The sequence below is a fragment of the Patella vulgata genome, chromosome 8, assembly GCF_932274485.2.
Source record: "Patella vulgata chromosome 8, xgPatVulg1.2, whole genome shotgun sequence".
NCBI lineage: Eukaryota > Metazoa > Mollusca > Gastropoda > Patellidae > Patella > Patella vulgata.
In genome coordinates this window covers 2186324-2205064 of record NC_065886.2, presented here as the reverse complement: position 1 = coordinate 2205064, position 18741 = coordinate 2186324, and the positions used below count along the sequence as shown (strand labels likewise).

The following is an 18741-nucleotide window of genomic DNA, read 5'->3' as shown; positions in this document are numbered from 1 at the left end:
TCTAGATGTAAACTGTGTTTATTTTTTTTAAAATATCAGATTGTATCATTAATTAGTTCACACAAAACCTCATCCAATATACAATATACTGTTACTATGGTAACCAGGGGTTACTATGGTAACAATATACAACAATTTATTAATAAGTAACAAGATTCATATTTCAAATAAATCTCCAGGTATAGAAATAGTTAAATAGTCCACACATCCAATACTGATTTTACTTCTAGAATTCAATTTGCCCGTTTTCTGATGTATTTTCAGATTTTACAACTGTACGTCTTTCAAGAGCATCTTGGCACTCTATATGTGAAAGATGCGCGATATAAATACATCATAATAATAATAAAATAATAATAAATCATTAGAAATATGATTAAAATACAGATCTATATTTCGGTTTTTTTTTTTTTATACTTTCGATGGCCTACACTACATGAAGATCTGACAAGTTGTAGCAATAAGTCGAGTCAGAGGTCATACGAGCGGCTTTTGACCCTATGAAGTCAGACATTTGATTAACCAATCAGAAATGAAATTGGATCTGTGTTTTAATCAGATTGAATTAACATATTTTATTTTATTTGTTTATTTATGAATTTTAAATATTTTTTGTTTCAATGATCAGTAAATATTTCATTGGAAACAAAAACCAAAGCCAGATCAAATTGGAATAATGAACGATAAAAAACCCCTGACAAATTGGATCATCTTGAATAGCCATGGAACAAACATCTGAATTTCAACATTGCCATGAACACTATAGGAACAAAAATAACGTTTTGGAGAATGATTGAGTTTAGGTAGAAACTAAATACCTGTTGAATAATACCAATTTTTATACCTGAGACAAATATAGTCAGTCTTATTTTTATAGTTTTATTTAATTACCATGAACCAATAAAATAAAGAGCGGAATAAAACAAAAAAATATATGTTCAAGCAAAAGCAATTTCATTTTCATTTCTACATGATGGGGTTTAACGTCCACTCGACACAAACTAGGTCATTTCGGGACTAACACATGGTTCAATTTTATTTAAATAATTCACTTGTGCGTAGGGGTCTTCAGCAGTGGGAGGAAAACGGAGGATTCAGAGACAGGCGACCCTACTTCTTGTCACATACAACCAGGCGAATCGAAACCATGCCAGTTGACTCAATGACAGACCTTATGATTCAGCGTGCACATGAAAACCAAAAGAACTTGGTTTCATTGTTCAAAAACTTCTTGTTCCAAATTTTTCAGTTTTGAAATGTAAAATGAAATGAAATGAAATGGTGTTTAACGTCCTACTGTTCTGCTCCTATGCTGGGCTAATGAAGACGGACATACGCCATACAGTGTGCTATGGGGGAAATTTTGCCCGGGCAGCGGCACTATCGCCTACTCTTATATCGAATTCCAACTGCCAGGGGATAAGGTATAGGAATATGCTGAAAATTTCATCAAATTGCTCTACTCTGAACTAAGATATTAGTGATTGAATTTTAGGCCTAGTCTCGATCATCATTACTAAAATCAGTACAATAAAAACAAAGTTTCCATTGTCCATTTTTGTGTTTAATCATCAATGTGCGTTGAATAGCAGATTGGGTTGCTGAAAATCCAATGAAAATCGGACATATTAGATAACACTGAGAGTTGATTATGGTCTTTTCATGTTAATTAATATATAATTAATACTTTATATAATATTTCCGACCTAAAGAAAGACCTACAATAGACAGATTTACCTCTTGTATAATGTATGTTTAATATTTTCAATAAATTATAATAAAAGTGTTATTTATGATACAATATAAACAAGCTGATATCCAGTACTAATTTGTTTTCCGTTTTCTTGTATCGTGACTGTCTGGTTATCTGTGTCTATATGAAATATGGCTGTATCGTTTATTTGAAGTTTGCCTTGTTCAGGATTATCTATATCCGGTATCATTCGATGACCACTCTCGGTGTTTTCATATCGTAATAGTCGTACATTGGCAGCATCTGTTGAATAAAATTCATGTATTAGTAATAATAATCCAACAGAGGGGAAGGAGAGGTGAGAGAGAGACAGTAGGAAAGGTAGGGGGGGGGACAAGAAAGAGAGATACAGCACGAAGGGGAGTATTGTATCATAAGGGAAAATGAGAAAAATATAAATAGTCCGTACATTCCCTTGTTTTTATTCATTCTAGATTTAATAAAAACATGGTAATGCACTTTTTCTATTTTTTTCGTTTTCTCTTAACTAGTGACAGTCAAATTCTATTTATAAATTATCAGATATCCTTCGTCTTCGAATCCATTTCTCCCGCTAACAATACCGGCAATACTATATACCGGAAAACACCGGAAAACAACCGGAAAACACCATTTTATACTGAAAACCGGAAAACACCGGAAAAACACTAAATACCGGAAAACATCCTAAATACCGGAAAACACCCATAATAGGTAACCCGGAGCCTGGTCCTCTGTGTGCGGTTTTGGACCAAGTGAGCGCCGATGAAGGAAGGTCAAGGTCATGTTCGTTTTACAAATAGCCCCCCTCCCCCCCCCCCCCCCCCCCAAAAAAAAAACAAAAAAAATCTTTTTTTTTTTTTTCTCCCAAATTTTTTTGACGAAAAAAATTTTCTGCCCCCCCCCCCCAAATAAAATCGAATTTTTCCAAAAAATTGGTTTTACAAAAAAAACATTCCGTAGGAAATAATTTTACAGAGAAAAATACTGGAAAAAAAATAGGAATTTTTTTTTGAGAGAAATTTGGGAGAAGAAATTCTTAAAAAAAATCTGAAAAGAAATTTTTCTTTGACCGTAGGTGATCGCTCGCTTGTATGTTAATGAACTTATTTCATCAGCGCTCACTTGGTCCAAAACCACACACGAGGACCAAACTCCGCATTACTAAATAGCTACCGGAAAACTTAGAAGAGTAAACTGTGCCTGAGATTCTTTTTAGAGATCGCGCCGTGCCGCGCCCCGCTCCAGGAGGGATCATCATCAGGGTGGGACGGGGGGTGGAATTGTCCAGTCACGTGACGAACATAGATCTTCCATTCCTCAACCCATATTATTTCCACAGTCATTGTCATTAATCACAAATTATGGGATGATATACGAAAATGCAGGTTTACTCTGAAATAGTGCAAATGATACTTTTCCATCTACAATCTTCAGATCAAAGGATGCAAGTTCTTACACAGTGTAGCATATACTATTCAAAAAAAGTAGGGGATATTTGATTTTGGGGGCATAATACTAAAATATGCAAATGACTACGAAAAAAGTCACTATAGAACCTAACAGAAGAAACATTTCCAGTTACATGTGACGCCCAAACGCACCAATAGCTACCGCATGGAATGCAGGTGATGCTTGGGATCATCATGGGGGTCCAACCCAACATTTGCACGACTCTGACTTTGAATGTTACAGTCATTGTGGCATTGAATTCCAGGGTGGAAACATCAGTTTAATTGTTTTAGTGACCAGAAAACAAATTTTGATATGCGTCGGCTTACCCAAAATGAAAGGTTACGTGCCCTTGGCATGCTACAGATCGGCACAACACAGGCGGTTGTGGCGCGGACGATGAATGTTTCTCAGTCTGTCATAAGCAGGCTATGGTCCAGATACCGTGATACCCATTCGGTGTAAGTCTTCAGCCACCAGGAAGTGGTTAATATAGTAATGTTTTATTACGATAGTAGTACATAAAACAAATTGGTTGCCTGAGGTTCTCGGGGGGGAAAGTAGCCTCATCGACTAGAGTCCTCTATTTCACAAATAAAAATAACAATTGCTTCCTTGAAAATTTATGGATCAACCCTTTTCACAGACGTCCAGCTTACCACTTCCCGTCAATGCAGTAAGATAGAATATGTAGTTTTCTCATGGACAATTGGGCGAAAGTTGGGGTTTTCTCAAGGAAAACTGGTCAACGAGTTGGGGAATAAAGCTCGAAAAGTAATCCAGAAAAAAAATCCTGTGTGCGGCCCTCGAATTATGATGGAATATGTTGAATATTATTATGGTTCAAGTGATTATATTTGACCCTGGAATGAAAGTAAGCCCAGAAACAAGTAGATTTTTAGCCCTTCCAATGAGATGGATAGCTATTGGAAAGGATAGACACTTTTCAGATTACAGCCTGTCCGAGAATTGCGTGGCATCCATTTCGTTTGGTGATTAGGACACATAGTGGTTAAACCTGGAACTTCAACTCGAACTATTCAGAGATTTATTAACTCGCTTTTGATGATACTTGCAGTTTTATGATGCGATTTTTTGTTACCTAGGGAGGAGTTGGCCTAATCGTGCCTTCCACTAATTCGTACCACCCTGATGCCAGCGTTACTGGTAAGAATCAGGAGACCGGCGCAACCGGCATATAATGGGGCCCTCAGAGGGCTGTGTTTAATCTACTGAAATACTGAAACACTGAAATCTACTAAAATTTACTGAAAACTAAAATTAAAATACAAAATAAAATATGGTCAATGATGGAGGAAGACTGATTGCGTCTTTTAAAACATTCAAAACATAATAGGCATCAACAAAATTTTGGAGAAAAAAAAAATTGGAAATTTTTTTTGGGGGGGGGGAGGGGGGCTATTTGTAAAACAAACATCGTAATGACCTTGACCTTCCTTCATTGGCGCTCACTTGGTCCAAAACCGCACACAGAGGACCAGGCTCCGGGTTACCTATTTAGAGTGTTTTCCGGTATTTAGGATGTTTTCCGGTATTTAGTGTTTTTCCGGTGTTTTCCGGTATTCAGTATAAAATGGTGTTTTCCGGTTGTTTTCCGGTATATAGTATGGCCCTAACAATACCTACCTTTTATTTTGGATCGTTCTAATTTAGCTATTCGATTGGCTATTTTACACGTTTCATCACCTTCATATATCGGTACTAATAGTTCAAATAATCCACTGTACGGTTGAGGATTCACAAATCTCACTTTTACAGATGCCTGAAAATAGAAATTGTTTCAAATAATACACATACAAGGTGCTAATCATACATTATTTTATACTAGATGAAATATAGGAATCACTTGACGATTTCATTGAAATGCATGTGTGGAATAGTGTCTATATTTTAGTTTGTTTAATGATGGAGACTAAGACATTGCAATATATTATGAAGAAAAGTATCAATATTTTAAACCACACATAAATAGAAATGAAAATGAAATGAAATGTAACGTCCTACTGTTTTCCTATGGACTGGGCTAATGAAGACAGGCATACGCCATACAGTGTGCTATGAGGGAAATTTTGCCCAGGCAGTAGCACTATGGCCTACTCTTATTTTGAAGGGATCTTTTACGTGCAAGCCAATGTGTTCACAAGACCTTAGCTTTTCGTCTCATGCGAATGACAAGACATCAACCTGCATCACTGACAAGGGGGAACCATGCCGGAAAATCTGGGTGAACTTTCTCGGTCAATGCAGGGATCGAACACCCGACCTCCAGGCTAGCGAGCCAGCGTCTTAGCCACTTAACCACCGTGCCCCCCCCCCAACACATAAATAGCCTTGTTTAAAAAATAAATTACCTGTTCTGTAAAAGTCATGAAAGGTTTCCCCGGACAACATTCTTCTTTTACTTTATCTTCGGCTAAATCAGAAAATTTGATTTCTATTCCTTCTAACTGTAAATAAAAAACAAATAATTAATATATTATCTATTCCAGTAATTAACAAACAAATAATAAACATTTAATCTATTCCTAATCTAATAAGGAACGTTCTCGGTCAACAATCTGTGACCTCCAAGTTAGAGAGCCTGAGACTTACTCACTGAATCACTGCGACTGTTTTTATGTCGTGAATTTGCAGTTAATTAATGGCTAGTAATCTCATTGTCTCTCAGTTTATAGAAATAAATTGTTTAATAAACAAAGATTACCCATGAAAGATAAAAAATAAATTGAATGTTTTAAAGATAAATTGTGTTAAATAACTATACAATCTAATTAAAACACAGATCCTATTTCATTTCATTTTTTCTAGTTCAAAATTTCATTTTACTTGTCTTTACTACACTAGGATCTGAAAGAGTTGTTATATAACCCACATTCTGGATGATGTGAGGGATTTAGCCAATAAAATAGCCGGTTATGGCAAGTTTTTGGCATTAGGTGCACGGAACTGTGGGAAACCCAGTAGAAACTTCAATGCTGATTGGGTCAAAAGTCGCTCGTATTAACCCTGATGCAAACTTCCACTACAACTGGTCAGATCTTCATGTAGTGTGGGCCATCGAAAGTATATAAAACGAAATGAAATATAGATCTTTATTTTAATACAGATTTGATTATATATCTCAGGTAAACAGGTGTTAAGACAGGTAATTACAACTAAACAAGAACCCTGTAGACTAGCAACCATTAACATCTTCAGTTGCCATGGTTTCATTACTGTATACCTTTAGTAGTAGAGGATCAGTTTGTTAATCAATTTATAATCTCAATAATTGAGAATTCTATTTGTATTTATTAAACATTATTTTCTATCTATTTATTGCGTATAACAGGGTCGTCTGAATGCACGGGGGGGGGGGGGGGGGGGGGGGGGGGCAAGCTGAGCAGTTAATACCAACAAATGTAACATGATAATAGTAACACGAAACAGGGGATTATAGTTATTGGTTGTATATAGTAATATGAGACAGGACTACAGGAGATTACGGTTATTGGTTGTATATAGGCCACTTACCTCCAGAGTGGAAATTAAATATTTCAGATTAACTTGTAATATATCCATTTCATTATATTCTGTCGTTAGATTCAACGCTTTCATTCCATCTTTACTAAAACTTTCCTAAATAAAAACATACAATTTAACGTTTATAACAATAATCTGAAACACTAGAATTGGGGAGATTCTCAGTGTTCAAAGAATCCAATATTGTCCAGTATAAATCATTTAATGAACCATGGATATACAATGTATTAACAAGCGGACCTTAGCCTCGAACCATGTGAAATTCTACTATCATTAAATCTCAGTGTTTCATTTATCCCACTCTATACATATTCTTTTTGTGGAGAAAATGGTGAATGATGAAACGAAGGAAAGAATGAACAAAGGAATGAATGAATAAAAGAATGAACAAAGGAAAGAATGAACAAAAGAATGAACAAAGGAAGGAATGAATGAGGGATTGAATAAAGGAATAAATGAACAAAGGAAGGAACGAAGGAATGAATGAACAACTGTTTAGTTCATTTTGAGACTAACATATGTTAATATTTTTCTATGATTATGTAGCCAATATGGGTTTGGAGAATTTTGCCCAGGCAGCAGCATGTCCACCTACACTTCATCAAATTCTACCTATCATGGGATCTTTAACGTTCACAGCATTCCAGTTTGTCCACAAGTGGAACATCGTTTTTTGTTCCATTAATACGAATATGCAAACTTTTCATATCAGACCTGCAAGCTGTGGGAGTCTAGTCAAGGGTCCAGTACCCTGACTGCTAGATTAGTGTTTCACTTGTACAAAAGGTAATAAAAAATGTGAGAGAGACAGAGAGAGAGAGAGAGAGAGAGAGAGAGAGATATGGTTTAAAGTCCATTCCACACAAACTAGGTCATTTCGGGACTAGCACACGGTCAATTTTATTTCAATAATTCGCTTGCACGTAGGGGCCTTTAGCAATGGGAGGAAACCGGAGGATTCGGAGAAAACCCACGTGGTTGGACAGGCGACTCTACTCGTCACATACAACCAGGGAATCGAAACCATGCCAGTTGACTCAATGACAGACCATATGATATAACGTGCACATGTTAACCATTCGGGGATCCAACCCCTCCAAAAAATGTGAAAGAAGATGTGCATCATGCTTGTGAAATAAGAGAATGAAACACCTGTAAATGAAACACCTGTAAATACCTTGATTATCTGAACAAAAGGCATTATTTTCTTGCTATATTTCTTTAATTCAGGTTTCGGCTGTAGGGCACCTGCTATAATTTTATTATCAGGCATTTCATTCTTCTCCTGTAATATATAAAACATTATCTAAACTTGACTATTTTACTCTACAGTAAGACAACATTCTACATGTCCTGCTCATGTTCGAACATTTGTGGATAAATCTACCATTCTTCAGCTGAGAACTGGAATTATATAAACAAACTGGACGCAATTTAAAAATAGCTGAGCTAATGAAGACTGGGGTAATGAAGACGGGCATATGCCATGCAGTTTGCTATGAGGAAAATTTTGCCTGTCAATGTGTACACAGGACCTTGGTTTTTTTTTTATCCCATCCGTATGACTAGACATCTGTCCTGTATCATTGACATGGGGAAACCACGGTGGAAAAACCTGGGGAACTTTACAGCCAACACAGGGATCTAACCACACCACGATGAAACCCTGGTTAGTCAACCGGGGCCATTTAACTGAGCCACTAGAGCTCTCTAGAGTTAAAGATGTTAAAGGAGAAATATCTTACCTCATACATCTGTTTTAACGTTGTTAATACGGTCTTCTGCCATGGAGGATACGTTTTAGCAACCCAGATAGTTCCATGGGAGGGATTAATCGCTACTTTCTGAAATCAAATATCATATATTAAGATGGATGATACATACTTTTATTTATAATCTCATCGTGTCATTTTAGCTATAGAAAGAATCCCTTGAAAACTACAATATTAACACAAGGTACAATTTTATGGATATACAATTACTGAGTTTAATACTAAGCGACGTTTCGACGAGTATACTCTCATCTTTATCAAACAAATGATGTTCAATTACTAAATGCCAATCAAAGAAGATACAATATTAAGATAGATGAATCTCTAATAAGGAATGATCAGTCCAATAATGGTTCAAGTCCATTCAGTATTTACAAATATTCATCAATCGATTCTATGTGCTACTTGCTTTATAATAAGCTCCCCGCCATTTTGTTTTGAGCAAACAGAAATTATAGGCCTTTTCTAAATCTGATTGATTCCAAGATAGTAGGTTATCTAGCGATAGTATTTTGATTTTATTTTCTTAATTAAATGTTAAATAATTAATTTGAGTATATATTAGCGGAGATTAAGTCGTGATAAATTTGATATTTTAGCAGAAAAAGCCATGCAAAGCATCGAAATATGCCCACACAGCAGCTTTTTCTCGAAAAAACAGATAAACCACAGACAGCAGCTTATCCAAAAGGAAAACTTGGTTTTTACCAAAGATTCTTTATGCCTTCAAAAAACCTAATCTCTATCATGTTGATAAACTTGGCAAAAATCTGTTAAAAACTCGAGTATCACAAGCTAAATATTGACTGATGGACGGACGAACGGACAGACAGGGTGACAACTATTTATACCCTAACTATGTGTAGGTGTATAAAAAATGAATTACCTACCTTTCCTTTTCCTGGTGCCATGGCTGATTTTAATCGTAGTCTAAATGAATGAGTAGCTTCTTGTAGATATAGAGACGATTGGACTAACATTTCATCAACAGGTCCACCTGCTGGCCATGATGCCCTTAATATACTTTCCTTCTATTAAACAATAAAATTAAAATATTTACCCAATACTGCTTTTATTATACTAGCTGTCTATTAAACAATAAAATAAAATGACGGCAGGACGATTTACCAAATATCATCCAACAGAAATGAAATGAAATGTGGTTTTATGGCACGTCAGCACTAACCGGGCTATATTGATCACCCAACGGTAACCTAACCCAACGGCTTCTTAGCCTATGCAGAAAATGGTCATCACCGAACTCAGACATAGCAACCATTTACACCTGTGCTCATTAAATATTCTCTTTCTATTAGAACGGAACGGAACGGAACGGAACGGAACAGGGGTTCAATGTCTCTTCAACATGTGGGATCTTTGTTGACTTTCATCCATCAATGGGTCTTTTACAAGCACGTCAATGTTTGCTCGAGTGGTGGACCTCATATTAGTTCCATTCAAATTACTAGGCACATATTCCTTGTCAGTCTCACCTACGCCACCTCTGACAATTAAAGGAGCTGACCTTGTAAAATAATTCCTGATTGCTAGGTACCACAGCTTCCCCTCCTTCAATCAAATAGTATTTATATGACCTTACCTCTCCTAATAAACTCCAGATATGTTCACACGTGTGAGGACAGATGGGACTCAGTATTAAGATCTGATCACGTATAAATCGCAGAACCAAGTCTATATGCATGCCTTTAATTTCTATTTCTCTATACGTATCGCGTAAAGCCTAAAATATAAAACAAATATACTGGAGAATCAAGTCTATATGTAATGGATAAAGTCTGTTATATAAAAAACACTGGAGAATCAAGTCTATATGTATCACCTTATGTAAGCCTGTAATATAGAACAGTAAACTGGTAAATCAAGTCTAGATGTAATGGGTAAAGCTTGTAATATAAAAAAAATGCTGGTAAATCAAGTCTATTTGTATCACATAAAACAATAAACACATTTACTAAAATAAAGCTGCTTTACAGACATTTTCTAATCCACATTAAATGATTTAAATAAGAAACATATCAACAATAGTTAATTAATATCATTTAAATTTAATTTTGGGCATTTTGTTTTTAGCAGATTCAAAGAAAACTCTGCACTTTTACACTAAGCTCGAAAATCAGAGTTTTTAATATCAGTCATAGATCTATTGTTTAAAGATACATGATGTAAGATTTAGATAAAGGGCTGGGCGTTCTTGCTGTAATAGCGCAAAAATAGATATTGGAAAATGAAAATATTGAAAATTCATTCAAATTACATCATTTTGAGCCAAGTTATCACTTTTTGTAGTTTTGACAAGATGTGTGCATTGTGGTAACCACGGCACTGGTATATTCCAGACATAACCCCATTTTCCCATTTTTAAATCAAATCTTTAAATGGCGAAGTGTTCTAATCTAGTTAAAATCTCGAGTATCCAATGCCATCAAGAGTTGATTATGGTCTTTTTTCGTTTATAAATGTCTAATTAATAGTTTATATAACATATCAGGCCTAAAGAAAGACCTGAATTAGGCAGATTAAGCTCTTGCATAAGGTATGTTTAATTAGAGGTAGATTCAAATCAACACATTTATAACAATTCATCGCATTACAACATCATTAAAAAAAACAACAAATATTTGATCTAACCTGAAATTCAAAGAAACCTGATCGAAGTGCTTCTTTAAATAAATAACCTTGATAATATTCTTTCGTTGATTGTATAGCTTTATTCATTTCACTGAAAAATATCAAATATATCTTATTAAACATTTCACATTATTGGGATACTCAAGGCCTCAGGTTGTTTTTGTATCTAAGGGGTTGCACATCAGATCTGTCTGACTAACCTTGTTGGTGATGTTCAAGGTCCTCAGTTTCCTCCTACTGCTAAAGACCCCCGCATGTTACAGGGAGCCACGGTGGCTAAGTGAGTAAGATGCTGACTCGCTAGTCTGGAAGTCAAGGTTACGATGATGACCGAGAAAGTTGATCAGGATTTTCCCACATGGTTTCCCTGACCAGTACAGGTGTCTAGTCATTCGAATGGGACAGAAAAATGAGGTCCCGTGTACACATTGGGAGTTGGTATAAGAGTATGCCATAGCGCTGCTGTCCGGGCAAAATTTCCCTACTAGCACACTGTATGACGTATGCCCAGTCGAAGCAGAACAGTAGGACGTTAAACCAAATTTCATTTCATTTACCCCTGCATGTTAGATCCAAAATGACCTAATTTGTGTTCAGTGGACTTATCTGCACGTATTGTTTTTACGTACCTAATAAAAACTTTATCATTGAATGTATATTCACTGGCTGGTCCAGAACGGAACGTATCTTTAGTACTCAATACTTCTTTTACCCAATCCAGGAACGCATACAGACGTAACAAACCAGCATCAGCCATCTTCTCTACGAAGTTAGCATCTTCTATACTATCGCCAGCATCAGCCAACGAGAATCTCATACCTGTAGATCAAGATACAATTACAGTGAACCATACACTCACATCAGACGTTAGTTACGCTAGCAAAACTTGTATATTAAAAATCACTAGAATTTTCATTGACTGTAAGTCAGCAAAGGGCCATAATTCAGTTAAAAATAGATGGAAGTCCACACAATATGCTCTTGATTGATTATCCAGCAGTGTACATACCTTGAATTAAATACTGTGAAAATTAACCTAAAGGAATTCTGGAAAACTGAATCTTTATGGATTTTTAGTAAATAAAGGGCCATTATTCCGTAAAATGCAAAACATAAACTTGATCAGCTATATACAAGTTATAGTCCCTGTAGTTTCAGGGGTTAACAACTCATAGTTCCTGTAGTTTCAGGGGTTAACAAGTTTTAGTCCCTGTAGTGTCAGGGGTTAACAACTTATAGTTCCTCTAGTTTCAGGGGTTAATAAGTTATAGTTCCTCTAGTTTCAGGGGTTAAGGACTTATAGTCCCTCTAGTTTCAGGGGTTAACAACTTACCATCAGCAGAGAATTTTTGTAGAGCATCAGATAAAGTTAAATAATTGCCTGTTGATTTGGACATCTGTAAAAAAAACATGTAATAAATCATATTTATTATATTCATTAAAGATACATTATGTACGATTTAGAACAAGAGCTGACCGTTCTCGCTTTAAGGGCGTTGAGTACACTAAAATTCACATTTCAAAGATAGCACTGTAATTTTTGTTGATAAGATATGACATTTTTTGTTACTTGGGGTGGTAAACTACAAATTGTTCACCAAAAGAATACTTCAGTTCACTACTCCGCCACTCTCAAAATCATTTCATGCATTCAAAAATGGTAGAGTTCGACCATTAAAATAATAAATTCAGCGATGTTCCAGTCATGATAGATGGTAGACATCGATTCTCGCATTGTAGAGGGAATTCATGTGATATCTTTGATCAAAATGGCTTCGATGGACGAAGATTGTTTACTGCCGATCACATGATGGATGTGTACAACGTCATAATTTATTCAACAATTGATCTAGGTTTGGAAACCATTTCATGTGCTATAAATAGCTCTTTTCTTTTCGCTTGTATCTCCATTATTACACAACGGGGTTATTTTACAAATGGAACAGGTATGCAAATGGTCTGCAAGAGATGGACAGGGAACAAGCTAAAAAAAAAACCCTGATTTTTAGTACAATCAATGACCATAATCCATGAAGTTACGATCCAATATATACCAATATCGAAAGAACCAAGATCTTTGGGATATAACCTTATATTTCAAGTTTCATGATTTCTGTGTAAACAATTCATACCTTCTCTGAATTTAACAACAAATGTCCATTAGCACGAATTCCTTTTGGCCATTTAGAACTAAAAAAAAAACAAACAATAAAAATATTGTGTATTTTATCTTTAAAGATACATTATGGGAGATTCGATAACGAGTTGGCAGTTCTCACTATAATAGTTAAAAACTAGATAATGTAAAGGCAATTTGCTAAAAAATCTCAGTCAAATTGATCCACCCTGAACCGAGAATTTGGCGACTGAATTTTCGGCCTAGCCTCGATCATCATTACTAAAGTTGGTACAATAAAAAACATAGTCTCAATTATCCATTTCATGATTTAATCATGAATGAAAGTTGAGCAGCAAATCCGATCCTAATCCAGTAAATATTGCAGGCTAGCGATGACATCGAGAGTTAATAAATGTCTTATTAATAGTTTAGATAACATTTCAGGCCTAAAGAAAGACCTGCAATAGGTAGGGTGCCCACCATAAATAAATATCTCCAGATATCTTGACAATTACACCACAATATCTATATATACACCAAGCCTTAAATCAATTTCGCACATTTATAGTCACTAAATAAACGGTCATGTTGTACTTATTAAGCTATGACCATTTAACCATCCATACATAATAGACTGAAAGATGGTTACGAGTGTCGGCCATAACATCCGAGCACATGTGAGTAAAAAATAGGTTACGTGCCCTTGTTTTGAAAGTATTCTCGCTTAACCAGTCTACCGATCATTCTATGTTTGATTAACAGGCGGGGATAATCAAGACTACTTTTTTTACGAAACATGACAGAAAACTGGAACAATAAATTGAATTTAGAAACACGCACGTTAGGCCACTCAACAAATGTTTTAAGAACCTTGTAAAAGTAAAATGAAACTACTGCTAGTATCATGGTCTTGCCCAACCCAAGTATTTCAGAGATATTATTTGTACTAAACCAAAAAATGATAAAACAATTTAAAAAATAAAACGAAAGTAATTTCTAAAGCTGTTGTAATAACCAATAAGCTAAATATTACTGCTATTCAGAATCGTCAACAATAGATTTTTTACGGCTGTAATAGTTGATAGAAGTGTAGAAAATTGCACGTGCGATGGCTATTTATAGTATCATAGAACTCTACCGCTGAGTGCGTAGTGTAAGCGAGAAATCACAGAAGCGTGTACATTCGCCGTGCCGCGACCAACTTTCTGTATGGTGCACGGGTCACACTACAATAGGCAGATTTAGCTCTTGTATAATGTGTGTTTAAAGTAGCAAGACATTAAAGATACATTATGTAAGATTTAGATAAAGAACTAGCTATTCTTGCTATAATAGTTCGAAAGTAGATGATGTAAAATGAATAATTTGAAAATTTCATTCAAATTACTCTATTGCAAGTGAAGATATTAGCCTTTGAAGGTTTGACAGACGTGTGCAATAATTTCAACCACCGTACTGGTTGATCGAAGCTAAGTCTCAGTCCTCCATATTTGATTAAATCAAAGTATCGCTGAACCATTCTAATCTATTTAATATCGGAGAAATCTGATGCCATCGAGAGTTGATTAAGGCCTGGATCAGTTAATTAATGTCTAATTAATACTTTAGAAAACATTTCAGGCCTAAAGAAAGAAATGCAATAGGCCGATTTAATTTTTATATAAGGCCACACAAACAAAAATATTCTGGTTCTCGGGCAATTCTTACAAAAAAATAACATAGGAGGGAGGTTTTTACTTTGTCAAAGGATCACTATGGGAGTAAATGGCTCCTCATAAACGCTATATTTCAAGCCACTATAATTTAACTCATTGTGTTGTTTTATTTGAATGTATGATTATCCAGTATCATTTGTGGTTTTCATTAACATTTAACAGGATTGCGTACTTGATAATTGAGCCTAAAGCACATTTTTGTGTTGATTTATTTGAATGTATGATTATCCAGTATCATTTCTGGTTGTCATTAACATTTAACAGGGTTGAGTACTTGATAAATGAGTCTAAGCCACATTTTTGGTTTTATAAAGTTACTTCCTGTACAGGCAGTAAAAAATAAATATAGAGTTACTTCCTGTACAGGCAGTAAAAAATAAATATAGAGTTACTTCCTGTACAGGCAGTAAAAAATAAATATAATCATATCAGTTTTTAAGTGATTCAGGAGAACCTGGGAACTAGAATATTTTTTCTATATGGCCTCATATATTTTTACGTACATTTTGTTTTTAAATATTCTTCTCCTAAGAAATAAGACTCAAAATTTTAATAGTTCAAATTTACATTTTACCTATCATCCGGCCAGATAGCACAGTGATTGTATATCTTACCTATCATCCGGCCAGATCGCACAGTGATTATATACGAAATATGTTAAATGATTTGGTATTAAATCTTTCCCCGAGGCTCGTACATCAACAGGATACCAATAATTAAACTCGTTCTTCAGTTGATTTAACGTAGTTTTTGGTATCTTGGTATTTTTAGGAAATGGTGCCGATTTAAAGAAGATATAATCCCAAACTTCATCCGTCATCTGTTCAGCTCTAAAACATACAAATAAACATTTCAACCAATCACCCCCAAAAAACCCTTTAATATAAAGATACATGATGTCAGATTTATATATATATAGAGAGAGAAATGGGGTTTAATGTCTACTTGAATTAGTCATTTCGGGACTAACACATGGTCGAATTATTATTTCAATAATTCGCTTGCGCATAGGGGTCTTAGTGTGGCAAGAAACCGGAGGGCCCGAAGAAAACCCAGAAGGTTGGACAGGCGACCCTACTCCTTGTCACGTACAACCAGGGAATCGAAACCACGCCAGTTGACTCAATGACAGACCTTATGATACAGCATGCACGTGCTAACCATTCGGCCATCCAACCCCCCTTTAGATAAAGAGCTGCCCGTTCTTGCTATAATAGTTCAAAATACATAATGAAAATTACAGTCAATTAACTTTATTCTCCGTGACGTTATGAGTGTTTAAAGGTTTGACAAGTTAGTCTTGATTGTCAAGTACCATTGCTATGATAAGAAATAATGTCTTGATTATCCAGTTTATTTAATGTGTTCTTATCCATTAGATTTCAAGAAATCACCAAGAACTTCAGTTTAGAAGATTGTGGATATTATTTCAATTTTAGACACAAGTGCATTGGGTCGAGTGGTTTGACTCTGTTTGGGTTGGTACTTGGTTTGACTTGGTACCCAGGTTTCACTTAATATGAGTTGGTACCCGATTTGAGTCAAGAGTGTGTACGCAGTTTGACTCTGTCAGAGTCAGTACTAGGTTTGATCCAGTTTGAGTCGGTAACTGGATTGATGCGTTTAAAGTTGGTACCCAGTTTGACTTGGTTCAAGTCGATACACCATCAAGAGTTGCTACCTGGTTTGACTCAGCCAGATTTGGTACTTGGTGTGACTCAGTCAGTCGGTGACCGTGGTTGACTCAGTTCATTGTGTATGGGATTTCAGTGAAAACGCATCAATATCATTTCTATTTGGTTTCCATCTGATATGGACCTAATACTATAACAGCTGAGAATCAATTTATTATTTTGCTTCACTCTTTGAAACCTTGTCTTTATGAAACATTGTCTTTATAAAACATTGTCTAAATAAAACATTGTCTTGATGAAACACTGTCTCTTTATGAAACCATCTCCTCACTCTGGTACCTGTAATGTCTGTGATTCTATTGATAGTATTAAAACATGTCTGATATAACTAAAATCTCTAGACCTGTATCTATACTAATATTTGTGACTGTCGTTTGTCTGTCTGTCTGTTTGGGGTAGGCGGCAACACTAGTTCTGCCCCGAGTCTCAAATTTGGGGTATAGGGGTAGCTCGGACCGGGGAGTAACATAGGCCAGGTGGCGTTAGTCTACCACTTCCGGTTTCAGAGTTATGACCCCTGAGCGAAGCCGGGTATCCTGCTAGTATAATCATAAACTGTACCATATATAAAACTGTTAAACTATAATATATTACTTGATATTAGCTGGTCCTGGTTTACTACCATCAACAACACCACCTTGTAATAAATGTGCTACCGTATAGAAAGACATGTAAATCGTAGAATCAGACAGAGATTCTATCAAATACTGTGGATCCCATGGCAACTTGGTACCTGAAATAAATAAATAAATAAACAAAGGACAGGTGTAATACCGTTACCCAAGAAATTGAATACAATGGTGAAGTCGGATTCATTTTGACATTATCTGCATGATTACTGTGTAACTCATTTCTGTTACTTTACAAACCAAATCCACATAAAGATAGGGGGTCGTGGTGGCTAGCCCGGAGGTCACATGTTCGATCCCTGCATTGGCAGAAAAAGTTCATTCAGACTTTCTGGAATGGTTCTCCCTTCTCAGTTATATTTGATGGAAATAATTCTTTATTGTTTCATCATCTTTTTTTGTTAAATTATCTAATTTTTCAGTCTAATCCATGGTACTCAAATTGCTAGTTTAACATTTAATATATGTCATTGATAGAGGACCGCCCATTTAATCCAAACATTTCATAGGTGGCGCCAGCTTGTGTTGACTATTTCATCTGCAGTGGATACCGAATGTTGACAAAGAAAGAAAGAAAGGGAAATGGGGTTTAACATTGGGACTAACATGTGATTCAATTTTATTTCAACAATTTTCTTGCGTGTAGGGGTCTTTAGCAGTGGGAGGAAATCAGAGGACCTGGAGAAAACCCTTGAGGTTGGACAGGCGACCCCACTCCTTGTCACGTACAACAGAGGAATCGAAACCACGCCAGTTGACTCAATGACAGACTTTATGATACAATGCGCACAAGCTAACCATTCGGCCATCCAACCCACCGAATGTTGACAAATTTTCATCATATGTGTGTAAATAGTGAACAGAATTCAACCATTTATTGGACTGATAATATTCCTGTTAGAGATCCAACTTTCACAACATTGTTGTATGTACGGGGATTTTTCCATCCCTCAAATCACATTCAGCTGCGTTATTCAAGAACCAAAATATATCTTTATATGTCGTGATATATTTACCTAATTCGTACGATCTAGAACATATCTTAATCCATACGATCTAGAACATATCGTGATATATTTACCTAAACCGTATGATCTAGAACATGCATACTCGTGCAACCAATTTACAGTAGCGATTAAATTATTCTTGGTATCTTCTAAAAACGTCTCCATCTTCTGTATAGATGACAGTGTCTGTTTCTTCCATTCCTCTTCACCGTAATCTAAATACCTGTAGTCAACCATTTTAATTTATATAAGTAATAAAACAGACAACAAGCCAAACTGTTCACACAAATTTTACAAGTCAAATATATTTTAACAAGCGCGCGTTGCATTATAATGTCTGTCATTGAGTCAAGTCTCATGGTTTTGATTCCCCGCTTGTACGTGACAAGGAGTAGGGCGCATCTCCAACCTCTTTGGTTTTCACCAGGT

The 18741-nt window shown here is 35.7% G+C and overlaps 1 protein-coding gene across 1 annotated transcript; it reads right to left on the bottom strand.

Moving 5' to 3' along the window:
- Positions 1 to 15575, bottom strand: LOC126830221 (leucine--tRNA ligase, cytoplasmic). Its single transcript, XM_050560569.2, has 13 exons — positions 15557 to 15575; positions 13281 to 13338; positions 12482 to 12545; positions 11778 to 11967; positions 11149 to 11239; positions 10100 to 10240; positions 9390 to 9530; positions 8473 to 8571; positions 7905 to 8012; positions 6719 to 6823; positions 5557 to 5652; positions 4832 to 4967; positions 1 to 1996 (listed from the first exon to the last, which is right to left on the bottom strand). The coding sequence occupies exons 3-13, from the start codon at positions 12543 to 12545 to the stop codon at positions 1791 to 1793; spliced, it is 1377 nt and encodes a 458-aa protein (XP_050416526.2). The 5' UTR covers positions 13281 to 13338; positions 15557 to 15575; the 3' UTR covers positions 1 to 1790.
- Positions 15576 to 18741: the final 3166 nt, after the last annotated feature.